This window comes from Crinia signifera, chromosome 5 (genome assembly GCF_055691185.1).
Source record: "Crinia signifera chromosome 5, ASM5569118v1, whole genome shotgun sequence".
Classification (NCBI taxonomy): Eukaryota; Metazoa; Chordata; class Amphibia; order Anura; family Myobatrachidae; genus Crinia; species Crinia signifera.
The window spans coordinates 130,507,950-130,522,205 of record NC_139221.1 but is presented as its reverse complement, the minus strand read 5'-3'; the positions used below and the strand labels follow the sequence as shown (position 1 = coordinate 130,522,205).

At 44.1% G+C, this 14,256-nt stretch overlaps 1 protein-coding gene across 3 annotated transcripts in view; it reads left to right on the top strand.

Annotated features, from left to right (window-relative positions):
• Nucleotides 1–14,256, top strand: part of LOC146079549 (pyrimidine-specific ribonucleoside hydrolase RihA-like) — an 83,867-nt gene that overhangs the window by 12,088 nt on the left and 57,523 nt on the right. For 2 of the 3 annotated variants that reach the window (XM_083186283.1, XM_083186282.1), the window contains one exon: nucleotides 10,396–10,586. In XM_083186283.1, coding sequence (XP_083042409.1) covers nucleotides 10,396–10,586 — 191 coding nt within the window. The remainder of the gene's footprint in view (nucleotides 1–10,395; nucleotides 10,587–14,256) is intronic. The other variant, XM_083186284.1, reaches the window with a different exon arrangement.

The window sequence follows — 14,256 nt, the reverse complement described above, 5'->3', positions numbered from 1 at the left end:
AAAAAATATGTATCATTTTGTTTCAGCCAGTGAATAGATACAAGCGGTCAAATGTAATTGCTTCCAATTGCCCCTTTAAATAAACCTCTGAGTTTGACCGACATTTTGTCCAGTCGCTGAACTCGGAGGCTATTACATTTGGCAAAAGGGGTCATACGATATATCCTATTAAGAGAAAGGCAGAGAAGAAAGCAAATGTACTCAGTCTTTTTGGTATTTAACTATAGAGTTCCAGACTTGTTCTCACCACTTACCGATCAAAATCTCAAGTGCTTTTGATGTTCCTCTTGTACTATGATCCAGTTAGTATTCCAGTTTATGTGTCTGATGAAATTCTTATTGTTCATTAATTCAGTTGACAAGCTTTACTGCCTATGTGCTGGCAACTTCCTAAGAAGTATAAAGGTCATTTTGCAGGTGTTATTCATGTATTTATGGTCTAATGTCTAAGTCAAATTGAAGCAGGCATTAGGTTCCACTGGTATATTTTTGCAAGTATAGGGTTAGGCATCTTTTAATTGTTATAGTTGCATGTATCCCACCAAAGTTTTTTTTTTTTCAAACTGATTGTATCTTTTTTTTAGCTAATACAGTGGTTCAAACATGGTTTGCCTAGACACCCTGAGGTGCTGCAAGACTTTTGCAGGAGTGCTTCTAGTTGGTGGTCCAGTAAGAAATACAATTATTTATGGTCAAAGTGATAGGCAAAACCAATGCTAGTGGCTGAAGATTATAAAACGTGGACAATCAGAAGCACCACTGTACACAATACTGTTAGGTTTCGGGTATACACCCGTAGCCGGGACTGCTGTTCAGAACAGCCACGGCGGAGTCCTACGCTACCTCTGTTGACCCCCGGAGTTGGGTGACCGGTTCCTGCAAGAGCTAGGCTTCGCCTGTAGCCGCCACGTTTGGGAGGGCGAGTTAAGCCCGCCCTAGCTCCGGTGCAGCCAGGAGTTATATAAGTACAAAGAACCGGGGACCCCCTCAGGGTACAGCCAAAAGGACAATCTAGCTGAAGGACCCTCACTGAAATTAAGGAAAAAAGGCCACTTGCCGTAACTAACTAACGCGGCTATAAGCGCCAGCGACCTAGTCGCCACCCACTGCGACCGTGTCGCATACACAATCAAAATACACCACACCAAAAGCACACGACGAAACGTAACGCACGAACATGGAACACAGAAGAAAAACCCCTACTGATAACCCAAAATACGGGAAACCGAAAACCCAGCAACTGCTGGAATAACCCTCTAAATACCAGAATGGAGGGTAATAAAACAAAGATAAAGAAATGCCCAGGAGGGCAACTTGCAAGGAGGCAAAAAGAACCAGGTCCCCTACAGGGGAACTTACAGCTCCGGGAACTGGCTGGAAGCAAAGGAGGTCTCCACGCAGCAGCAACACCGACAGGCAAGGAAACAGGTGCAGAAGGGATCAGGCAGATGACAGCTGACTGAAGCTATCACCGGCTTGGTCTGACTGGGCCAGCTCCCTTAAACAGGGAGAATGTCCAATGGGTGATCGCCTGCCTAATTAGAATTAGCTGTCCCCCTTGGCGTCCTCCGTTGCCAGGCAACCCGGGCGGCTTCCGCCGGAGGTTGTGAACTGGCGTCCCTGGTTGCTGAGCAACCAGATGTGACGCTCGACGGAAGGCGGGCGGCCGGGCACCCTTTAATGGCCGGAGCACTCCCCTGGCATTTAATACCTGCGGCTTCCGCCGGAGTTATTTTTACAGCGTCTCTGGTTGCTGAGCAACCAGACGCGACGCTCGGGGCAGCCGGACACCCCTTCCCTGCCGGGGTGCTCCTCCGGCGCCTAACAAATACCACGCAACTGAACTCAAGGATGACAGTTAGGCACAATTTACCTAATTTAATATTTTTTTCAAGATATGTTTGAGGCATATTTAAATTTTCTTACTTTATTTTCTCATACAGATGTTCAGGTTTATTCATCCCGCCAGCGCTCCAGAGATTTGTGTTTCAGCACGCTGTTCACTGAGAATGGGATGCGCGTGCACACCATTTGCCTCAATGGGATGCAGTTGTTCATCCTGCCAGCAAGCCAGAGCTTTCTTTCTCGGCAGGCAGCATGACGAGACAGAAAGCTCTGGTGCGTCGGAGGGACGAACAACCGTGGCTCCAACTGTATCAATTAAATTTACCACAGGTCCTTTGACTGATATTTCAAAATATACTCTGCATTTGATCTGAATCCTAATCATATTTAACATTCCTCTACTAGTAAACCATTACTAAACTGTGAAATAATGTCATCTCATCTTAGATGTGCACTTTCAGAGGCTTTCCCCTGTTCTGCAGCTGGGAGAGGGCCAGGATTGTGCTGAACCCAGCAGGAAGGCTGAGGAGAGGGTTGGTATCTTTGCAGATACTTCCCTTGTTCTTCTTTCAACTGCACAACACAGAGAGGCTGAGGGGAGGTATGTCATCTGCAGAATCCTCCCCCATATTCCTGTCAGCTGTACATGGCAGGGAGGCTGAGGAGTAGGTCGGAGTTTTTGCAGATCCCTGGTAGGGAAATAGAGGAGAGGGTTGGGACAGAGTATCTCTACATTATTATCTTTGAGGGAGTTCTCTTCTACTGTTTATTAAATTACAGCAATAACAGACAAACAAATAATCTTATTATCTTCCACAAATGGAGATGTCTTTCTGTAACTTCCAATAGTTACGGCTATTGATCAATGGGTACTTGTGGAGTATCACGGCTCCCATCGTATGGCATCGTATGCCATATGTAGTGGCATACGATGGCATACGATGCAATGCGATGTTTTACCGATTTTTGAGCGTCCTACGACCTTTTCATACCCCCACTATCCACGTCGGCGTGGAGTTGAGAATAGAATAGTGTGGCGAGCGCAGCGAGACACCGAGCCCGAAGCGTGGCGAGCGCAGCGATTCCCGCGAGGGGACGCGGATACCTGTAAAGCCCGCGAGGAGACACGTATAGCTGTGAAGGTATCCGCGTCCCCTCGCGGGGCTCGCTGCGCTCGCCACGCTTCGGGCTCGGTGGCTCGCTGCGCTCGCCACACTATTCTATTCTCAACTCCACGCCGACGTGGATAGTGGGGGTATGAAAAGGTCGTAGGACGCGTACCGCCGCCCCTCGCGGGCTCGCTGCGCTCGCCACGCTTCGGGTTGACGTTGATAGTGGGGGTGGTGCACTATGAAAAATGGCATTTGGGGGCATTTCACTACTTTAATACACATTTCAATGCATTCTGATGCATTTCAGTCCAAAATCGGGTGCCATCGCATGCCATCGTATGGCATCCGATGCGATCGCATACGATTTTTGAGCTAAAATGCTCAAAAATCGGTAAAACATCGTATCGCATCGTATGACATCGTATGCCACTACATATGGCATACGATGCCATTCGATGTTTTACCGATTTTTGACCATTTTTGCTCAAAAATCGGTAAAACATCGTATCGCATCGTATGACATCGTATGCCACTACATATGGCATACGATGTTATGCGATGGCATACGATTTTTGAGCAAAAATAGTCAAAAATCGGTAAAACATCGCATCGCATCGTATGCCATCGTATGCCACATGCGATGCGATGCGATTTTTAGCATACGATCTGCATACGATGCAGGTCGTGGGAGCCGTGATACTCCACAAGTACCGATCAATGTTATATATTTACCCCTGATGAAGTCCATTTTGACAAAACACATTGGGTTCCACATTGTTGATGATTCCATTGCCGTCAATCTGTTAATTCTACTGGATCATCTTCTTCATGATTGATGGCAATATGACTGTATGTTAAATATACCGTATTTGCCGGCGTATAAGATGATTTTTTCCCCTGAAAAACATGCTTCCAAGTGGGGGGTCGTCTTATACGCCATGTGCACTTCATTGGGATAGACATAGCTGCCCCAGGGGTACACTTTTATACATTTTGCGACTCTCTCCTCGCCTCCCCCCCTTTTTATGCATACATTGACACTCCCTATCCAAATTTCTTATCAGGTCATATAAGAGACCTGGCAGTGCTGCCGCTGTCCCCGCTGCCTAAGCCGCCTGTCACATTCAGCAGTGATGTCGGCGTCAGGCTCGGGTATGGTCGGCGTGGCTCGGAGGGACTCGGGAGCGCTCAGGCACCGAGTCCTCCCGAGCCACCGCGAACATCCCCCAGCCTGCCGCCGACGTCACTGCTGAATGTGACAGGCGGCTTAGGCAGGGGGGACAGCGGCAGCATTGCAGGGAAGCTCCGGCGTACTAACGCCGGAGCGGATGTGAGGGGGGCTTACAACTCTATGTGGTGGGTTTTGCTGGGGCAGGACAAACCTGCCCTGATAGGTTTGTCCTGCCCCAGCAAAACCCACCACTCAAGGGGTATAAAAGGGGGGGGGGGGGGGAGGGCGAGGAGAGAGTCGCAAAATGTATAAAAGTGTACCCCTGGGGCAGCTATGTCTATAATACTGGTACTATCCATAATATGGATTCAAGGGAGGACCATACTGCTGCTAGTGACATGGAGACAGGGAGGGCAGACAGCGAGCAGGGACCAATCCAATCAGGCTTTGTATACAGCCAACAGCCAACCACAGTACTGCACCATTGTACAGTACAGTATAGCATAGAAAATGTCCAGCAGTCAAAACCCTATCAACCCTATCATGGCACCAGCAAAAAGAAAGAAATATGATGCAAGTTTTAAACTTAAAGTTGTAAACTTTGCCATGGAACTTAATAATTGTGCTGCTACAAGACAATATGGAGTAACAGAAAAGATGGTTCGGGACTGGAAATCAAATGGAAAAGCATTAAAGAGTAGGCCAAGGGGTAAGTGTGCATTAAGAAGCTGTGCAGATGAGGGGGTAGTCTTATATGGCGAGTATTTAACAAACTCTATATTTTGAGTGGAAATGTTGGGGGGTCGTCTTATACGCCCAGTTGTCTTATACGCCGGGAAATACGGCATATATACACAGTGTGACGATTTTATTTGGGAAATCACATTTTAGATTGTTAGAAGTTCTTTTTAGAATAAAAAAATTAAAAACTTTAGAATTTTTTTTTATTCTATGTTCAGATTATGTGTACCAACACTTGAAGGTGTTTTTATATAGTTCTATGTTTCTCTATCAAATTCCTACAGATCCAATAGGTAGCAATGGGGTATTGCAGGAATGCTACTTATACAAGGATGAGAAAGAACATTTTACTTTAAAACTTAATCTCTGGATGGTGTTATGTATGCTTGCCTGGAGAAAACATGGACCCACTCTTCGCGTGTGCCTGCTACAGAAAACCACAACTAAAACCGCAGGAGCTCATATAGCCCAGTTTTCTACTTGTTACTTCTGCATTTACCATCTAGCAGATATTTTCAGTTCAATAGGATGACATTGCATTTGCTAAAAACAGCAGTTTTCATTCTTTGGCAACATTCCAGTCTTATGAGAGTATTCTGTGACAGGTCTCTGCGTGTTGGAGGGACAGAGAGATTGTATTATGTGATCAGTAGAAGGTCTAGCTTAGCTACATTTAGAGGAAGAAACAAATGTGTGAAAAGAATGAGAAAGTGAATTTAAAACTGAAAAGCTATCCAGCTGACGATGAAGGGGATTCTTACTGATTCGGTCCCCTGCGCGTTCGCAAATGGAGCAATGTTTATGTTGTGCGCATGTGCAGGGTCCATGGGTGAATGGCTTCACTGATTTGGTGACACATCGCCTCGCATGGTTGAGAGGGGTAACGGTGGTGGGGTGTAATTGCCGGGGGGTTTTACAAGGACGCGGTAAGCTGAGAGCTTTGCAGCTTACCGAGTCAATTAGAATCAGAGCCCATATGTATTCTATCTTCACTGATTGATATGCATTACAAGAGGGAACACTTAATTGGTTTGGATGAGCTATGTGTGGTATAGCAGGTTAACAAGGTCTAGGTCAACCCCAAAAGGTCAACATTCAGAAATCCGACACAAGAAAAAGGTCAACGCCGAAAAGGTAGACACATGAGAGTCAACATTCGCTTTTCGTATTTTTTTATGGTGTTGACACTTAAGCACATAAACCCCCACGCCATGCTTCGGGCCAGGTGCCTTGCTGATCTCTGCCCACTTTACTGTTCCCATTCGGAGTCCAATTGGATGGTAAAGTATGAAAAGTGCCAAAAATTAAAAACAAATCCCAAAAAATTCATGTCGACCTTTTCATAAGTCGATCACAGCCATGTAAACCTATTGTTGTCAACCTACTTTGACTGTCTACCTATAGTAAACCGGCTAATCTAAGTCACCTGTTTACAGTGCCCTATTACACCGGCCCAACCCTTCTCGCTACCCAGGTGGCATTTCCATGTGAGTCTACATGGGTTTTAACTCAGGGACCCTTTTATACTGAGGGGCAACCTGGATTGACACAACAATAGCCTGGGTTGTTGGAGCGGTGTAAAAGGGATATAGGATACTGTATTTTTACAGATAAAATAATAAATTGTACATATATTGAATTAATAATAACTTTTTCAAAGCTATTCTATAGATGTATTCACTAAGCTCTTTTGTCTAGACTTAAAGTACTCGGATTTTGTTTTAGTGAGCCCTTAATTATTCCCTTGCTTGGAGCAATACAGGCTCAACAGTTTTTTCAGAAAACTTATTATTTTTTATTTGCTGAACAGTAAAGACAGGATATTGCTAAACTCCATTTTGGAATGTAGTAATATGAATGTGGGATATAAGAATATTTTGGGAAAAATTACTCCAGTTAAGAAAATCAACAGATAGTGTACAATAGACCCGATATAATGTTATTCCACTTTCATAAAGAAAAGTTTATGAAATGTGATGATTTTCCAATAATAATACTTTGTTGGCTTCCCCCCCTGGGATCACCACCATTTGATTATGTACTGTACAGCTACAGCCTGTGTCTATGGGGTTGCTTGGTTCTTTGTGGATATCAGAGATGACTAGTTAAAGACGCACAAATTTAAGGGATCCAAGTGTTTTCAATTCCAGGCTTGGGTGTAGTTGTTAAATTCAGACCCCAGAATGAAACAAAACATTATTTTCCATAGTCAGTGAGTGTAGGTGAATGGGAAGGGCAACTGGCAGTGTGGATCATTGTATGTTTGTTTGTCGCATATACCATACTTCCAAACACTGACAGTGTCCTAATTGGGACCCCTTTGCGTGACGAAGCTATGCACCCCCAGATAGGGAGTGTATTCTCCTCACAAGGGGCCGTGGATTTGCCTGCAGGTGGGACAGCAGGACAGTCCTTAAAAAAACTGGACTGTCTTGCTAAAATCGGGAACGTTTGGAGGTATGCATATACTGCACAAGCAAAGTGCTAACACATGCAAAATGTGTGTTTTGTTGAAAAACAAGTCTTAAAAAAGTTCTAAAATGCTCATTTGTTAAAGATAACCTGCATTTTCAATTTTTTTTCCTGAAGATTATGCTACAGTAATTTTTGTCACTTGTGTATGAGTCTGGGCAGAGACTGTGTTGATATTTTTTTTTAAATCTGTTCAAAAATACTCTGCTATGTCTGAGCTGCAATCCAAGAAGCCATCTTTTCAGCGTTTTTACACCGACCAGGGGCACCAGGGACATCCCCGGGCTTCAGCCAGGGCAGGGGGTGCCCTGGAGGGGGTACCCATTTTTTGAGGGGATCCCCACTCCCCCAGGGTCCTGGCCCAGGCTGACCAGGCAGGGGTTAATGCTTTGGCTGGGAAAACTTATATAAAAAGTTTCCCCCCAGCTATGGCATTAGCCTGCTGAGTGTTTGGGACTGGTGCTGGTTTTCAAAATACGGGGAACGCCTACTCTGTCTGTCCCCTGTATTTTGGGAACCGGGGCTGGACAATGAGCCTGGTGCTGGGTACAGAAATACATGGTGACTCCAGTTTTTTGGCCCCCTGTATTTCTACAACCAGGAGCGACTTAATGAGCCTGGGGCTGGTAATAGCCTGGCGGCGGGACTCCAAACCATTACTTATTTTTTCTATTTTTTTTTACACTGGCCAGCATCACACAGATCTGAGAGATCCGTACAATGTTGGTGGCTCGTACGTATTTGTTTGTCGTATTTCCGGCACCCAAATATGAACGGCTACGACTTTGGGGAATATACAGTACGTATCTGGAGAATACAGCAGCTTTGTAAATTTGCCGTACCCGTCCATAAGGTGATCGGCCGTATGTGATGGAAATTTCCCCGTTAGACTTGAAGTCCTATGCATTTAAAAATGAATGCATGTTGAGATAGTCCATCCAAATGATATAGTTTGTTTTTTGGTCACAAGATATATTCTTTACAATGTTTCTTTAATATGTCCTGCCCAAAATGTTTAACCTGACCCACACTTTGGGATATTAATCAGCATAGCTTTGCCATGTCTACCTACAGTATGGAAAAAGTAATTTTGGCTATTTTTCTATTGATTTAGCGTATATAATCAAAATCAAAACAAAATCAAATCAAACGGTTCAGCCACATGCACCACCGATTTGTTCCTATCCAATAGAAAAACAGACTGAGCCTGCCATTTTAGGGTAGGATCAGATTGTCTGTTTGTATGTTTTAATTGCTACTATTCATAGTTCATTTATTTGTTATTTGTTTATTTTTATTTATGATTTAATATTTTTTTTTCCACTATGTCAATTAAAAGATATAGCCAGGTTGACAAATGGGGAGTTTATCCCAAAAATTACCTGTTGAGAATTATCAACAGCATTGGTCTATGACTATACTTTTTCGGATAACTCTGGAAAATGCTCCTCATCTTAACTATATAGTGAACTGTTATAGATATAGAAAATGTTAGAAAATGTTTTGGATCTTCATCGATGCTACTGTACTGCTATCATCCGAACTTGGATGTGCTGTATCATTGTTCTATTTTATGAGATTCAATAAAAATATTTGGAAAAAAAAAGAAAAACAGACTGTGCAGGCAAGACTATATACTGTAGTACAGCTCTGTACTATATAGTCTAAATCAAATGTGTACATTGCGGCATGCGATTTGATCCCAATCACCGGGATTGAACAAAAAATGAATCGCACCATGTGTACGGGGTTTAAGGTGGATTTCTAAATGATTCATTATATTAATATTAAGTATACAGGATGCCCCTTCTACCAGCACCTACTGTATATCCAATATTACTTTTAGAGAGTCTTCTGCCTATTAACCATATACTCTTGCCATTGTTTTAATGAAGTCATTTTCGGTTCCTGGAGGCAGGCTGAGACCTAACTTCCTGTTTGCACCTATGCGCAAGGATGGCCAAAGGCCATAGGTGTGGTTTCCATTCATAGGGAACACAAGGTGAACCATCAGTGGTATGAATCTATGGAATGTTATACCAATGATGGTTCTTGCCATCCGTGTTTCGCATATGCACACTGCAAGCCCCATGCATTTTTTTGCTGGGAGACGGAGACCATGCCTATCAGTGAGTGGGTAGAGCTGCAGTGCTGAATGACAGTTAAGCGGTCATGCCTGAACAAACAGCAAGAAGAGAGATGTGCAGCACAGGGCTACTACTGGCTGATAGCCTTGTAGTTCTGTGCTGTAGTTTTAGAGAAAAATAAAAACCATTGGCAGACGGGCCAATGGCCACCATCAATGCTATGAAACAAGTTGGTTTACTGAAGTTGTTGGCAAAATTATTTTACATTATGTGATGTCAATCGATGATTTCTAATTGTTGAACCTGGTGTGCAGTTGACTATATATTTTGATGTGTTCACAAACGTCCATTCTCATATTGCACCAAATAGACATGGACTTTGCTACTTAGCCATGCCAAAGCATGAATCCTACTGTAAGTACTTCGTTCACTATGGGTGTCAATCAAGTGCTCTTGCCTTGTGCCCCTCATTGCAAAATAAGGATTTTTGGTACTTTGAGCATGTGCAGGACCTGTTTTGAATGTACCTGAACAGGTCCTGTGGCATAGGACAGACCTAGAACCGCAGGCCAAGCAGCAATGGAGGGGGGAGGGGGTTGTCCCAGTGCTGGGTCTTTGCAGATTCCATGTGGATGGGATGGAATCTGCAAAAACAGCCTTCCAAAAATGGCCGACGATTTTTAGGAGACAGGTGCTAGAGGTCCTACTAGATTTCTATCATCTGTCAGGGAAGTGCAGATTCCAGGAGCTTTGGTGCATTCTGAGCAGTAACCCCTGAAAATGAGCATATGTGACCTCTGGTAACAAGAATGTAACCCCGTGGCAATGAGCATGAAACACCTTGCAATGAGCATATAACCCCTGGCAATGAGAAAATTATACTTCATATATATATTGAGAACTACTGTGGACTGAAATATTAAACTGCATTGTAAAATTCCTGATTGGTAATGTTCTTCTTGTTTAGCAGAAAAAACACAGAAAAAATTACTTCTAATCGATGTGGACTGTGGAACAGATGATGCCCAGGCTATTATGATGGCAATCTCTGCACCCAATGTTAAAATTTTGGGAATCACATGTGTGGGAGGAAACACTACTTTGGACAATGTGTGCAAAAATGTGCTTCGTGTGCTTAAACTTTGTGACCGATCTGATGTAAGTAATGATTCTAAATGTTATCAGTTTTGAATATCCATATGTACTGCTGAAATATTGTGATTTACAGGAATTTCTAGTGTTAACCCCTTCACGACATATGACGTATATATACGTCATATGTCGGTTGCGGGGGAATCAAGCCAGCTCACGGAGTGAGCTGGCTTGAAAGAGAGCAGGTAATGGCTGTATATTACAGCCAGGTCCCTGCTCTCACGGCCACGAGCGGCGAGTTCGCCGATCGTGGCCGTTTAACCCTTTAAGCACCGCGGGCAAAGCGCCCGCAGTGCTTAAATAGCTGATCGGAGGGGGGGCGCCCCCTCCGGCGCCGATCGGGGCCCCCCGCAGCGAGATCGGAGGGTGCCGATCGGTTGCCATGGTAGCCAGGGGTCTAATGTAGACCCCTGTGCTGGCCGTGTATGCATACCTATTACATCCTGCCTCAGGCAGGATGTAATAGGAAGTGCATAAAATCACTACGTTCAGCCATAGAGCTCTATGGCTGAACCTAGTACAGGCGATCGCGCCCCCTAGTGGTCAAGTACACTAGGGGGCCTTGTAGTAAAAGTAAAAAAAAAAAAAAAAAAAAGTAAAAAAAAAAAAAAAAAAAAAAAATATTAAAAGTTCAAATCACCCCCCTTTCCCCATTTCCCAAATAAAAATAAATAAAAAATAAAAAAATAAACATATTTGGTATCGCCGCGTTCCTAAAAGTCCGATCTATTAAAATATAACATTAGTTATCCCGCACGGTTAAAGGCGTAAACGGAAAATAATCCCCAACGCCAAAACTACGTTTTTTGGTCGCATCGCCTACCCAAAAAAAAATAGCTAAAAGAGATCAGAAAGTCGCCCATATCCCATAATGGGATTAATTAAAAAGTACACTTCAGCCCGCAAAAAATGAGCCCTCACCCAGGTCCGTAGGTGGAAAAATAAAAAAGTTATAAGCCGCAGAACATGGCGACGCGACGCAAATTCGAAAAACCGTAACATATTCTATTTTTTTTTTTAGTCGTAAAACGTAACGAAAACTATATAAGTTTGGTATCACCGGAATCGTAACGACCCATAGAATAAAGATAACCCATCATTTTAAACGAACTATGAACTCCAAAAAAACCGTAACCAGCGCAAAATTGTGGAATTGCGGTTTTTTTTCTTTTTACCCCACATTGAATTATTTCCTGATTCCCCAGAATATTATACGGTATAGTAAATGGTACCATTAAAAAGTACAACTTGTCCCGCAAAAAAAAAGCCCTCATGTGTCTATATAGCCGGAAAATTAAAAAAAGTTACGCTTATTTGAACGCAAGGAGGAAAAAAAAAAAAAAAATTACCTTAAAAGGCAATGTCGTGAAGGGGTTAATATGTTTTATGTATATATGTGATGTCATAACTGTTGAGATGGGAGTACATTCTGTGCTGCCTCTTCATCTATTGCCACTGGATCCTGGAGACTCCATCCCTTAGAGACGGAGGTTGTGACCTCTGAGCTAAATGCACTACTGATCATGCATAGCATGTCCATGCACCCATCTCCTCTCTTATCCACTGTGGGGGGGGGGGATTTAATAAGATGGGAGTTCTATTTCAGATGGGATGTTGCTATGGGTAACCAATCAGACTCTACTTCTTATTTATTTAGTACCTTTTAGATTATAATAGATAGAATGTGATTGGTAGATTAGAACTCCTCCCATTTTAGTAAATTTGCACAGGCTTGTACTTTACCACATGCGACACCACCTGTGTTGACCCCGCATGTTCTACTGAAACTTGCATTTTTCCCAAACTGTCCCCTTGTAAATAGCTCTTTCTCTGTTAACTTATTATTTATTTATTTTAATTTTAGCAAGAGCCTTCTTTAGTTATACTTTGAGGGCATGTTTAGTATAAAACAGAATTGCCTACCTTCTTGCATCATGCAGGACACTTCAGTTTTCTGTCTTAAATCTCCTGGTATCTTGCATTTGACTCCTCATCGCACAGATTCTCCACATTTGCCAGGGATGCCACCAAGGGCATAACTACCGGGGTGCAGCTGCTATGGGGCCCAGAGCTGAGAGGGGCCCACTTTGCCTGTCAAAGTATCATGTGCAATATAAATTTTCAGCATAAATTGATCAATAGGGACCCTTACAAACTTTTGCTATGGGGCCCACATGTACATAGTTACGCTACTGGGTGCCACTAAGGAATTTCTTTGCAAGAACAGTGATTTGTCTAGTCACTGTGATTTTCTGTAGCTGCTCAGGAGTCCCTGCTTATGACTTTCATTATCCCCCTTGTGGGAACCTCTGACAGGAGAGAAAGAGGGCAACACATTATCTCCTTATCTGTGTTGTAGTGCACTCATTCATTCATAAGGTGGGATGTATTAAAATACATGACAGGGTATTGTCTAATCGCTGTGCCCAACTACCCCCCCACAAATGACATAACTCTCTTGTTGGATAAAATTGGCCACAGCAGCCATCTTTATTGAACAATACAATTTTAAACAATAATCCAAAAACATTCCCACGGAAGGTGGTCCCCGAGGCCCTCAATAAATATATATCCACACCTCTAAGCACTTCCAGGAGCTCTTACCCCCAGCCGATAGCGATTGGCTCGAGGGCACCAATTGTACACACCCAGTGCTCATTAATTAACCTCACCCAGGGGAGTCCAGCCCCCTCATGGGGCCCTCCCCGCCGCATAATTAAGCCTCAATGCCACCAACCTCGAGGACCCCCCTCCGCACAGGCCACTGTGACAAAAAGACATCCTAGCAAATATTCTACCTAAACTATAAAAAATAGGGAAGGGTGGGTGGGAGCTGTTGAGAAAATCTCCCAGTGACCCCTATTTCCTGCCTGAACCCTGCTTATAAACCCCTCCAACACCCCGTTAAGCCCCTCCCCCTATGACCCTCTCCTTAAGCACTCCTCCTATGACTAACTGCTAGTCAGCTCCCTACAAACCCTGTCAGGGGAGCCTACCCCCAGGCTTTGCCTCCAGTCCGGCTCCTACATGACAGGGTATTGTCTAATCGCTGTGCCCAACTACCCCCCCACAAATGACATAACTCTCTTGTTGGATAAAATTGGCCACAGCAGCCATCTTTATTGAACAATACAATTTTAAACAATAATCCAAAAACATTCCCACGGAAGGTGGTCCCCGAGGCCCTCAATAAATATATATCCACACCTCTAAGCACTTCCAGGAGCTCTTACCCCCAGCCGATAGCGATTGGCTCGAGGGCACCAATTGTACACACCCAGTGCTCATTAATTAACCTCACCCAGGGGAGTCCAGCCCCCTCATGGGGCCCTCCCCGCCGCATAATTAAGCCTCAATGCCACCAACCTCGAGGACCCCCCTCCGCCACAAAGCACGAGGTTAAACCCTTAACCCCGTGCGCCCCCCCCCACATCCGGAACGCTGTTTCTATTCCCTCTTGTAGTCCCAAAGACCAAACATCTATCCCCACAGCATTCAGGTGCACACCGTCACCTCTCCAAAATGCCCCGGCACCAGACTCAAGTTCCCTGTGCCTCACCACAACAGCCCCGTTCCTGGCCATAAAACGCCCAATCGCCCTGTTAACTTTAATCCGTGCCTTATTGAGCTTGTCAGCCGACCTCGCATCCCTCCAATAATGGCGTGGCACGATGTC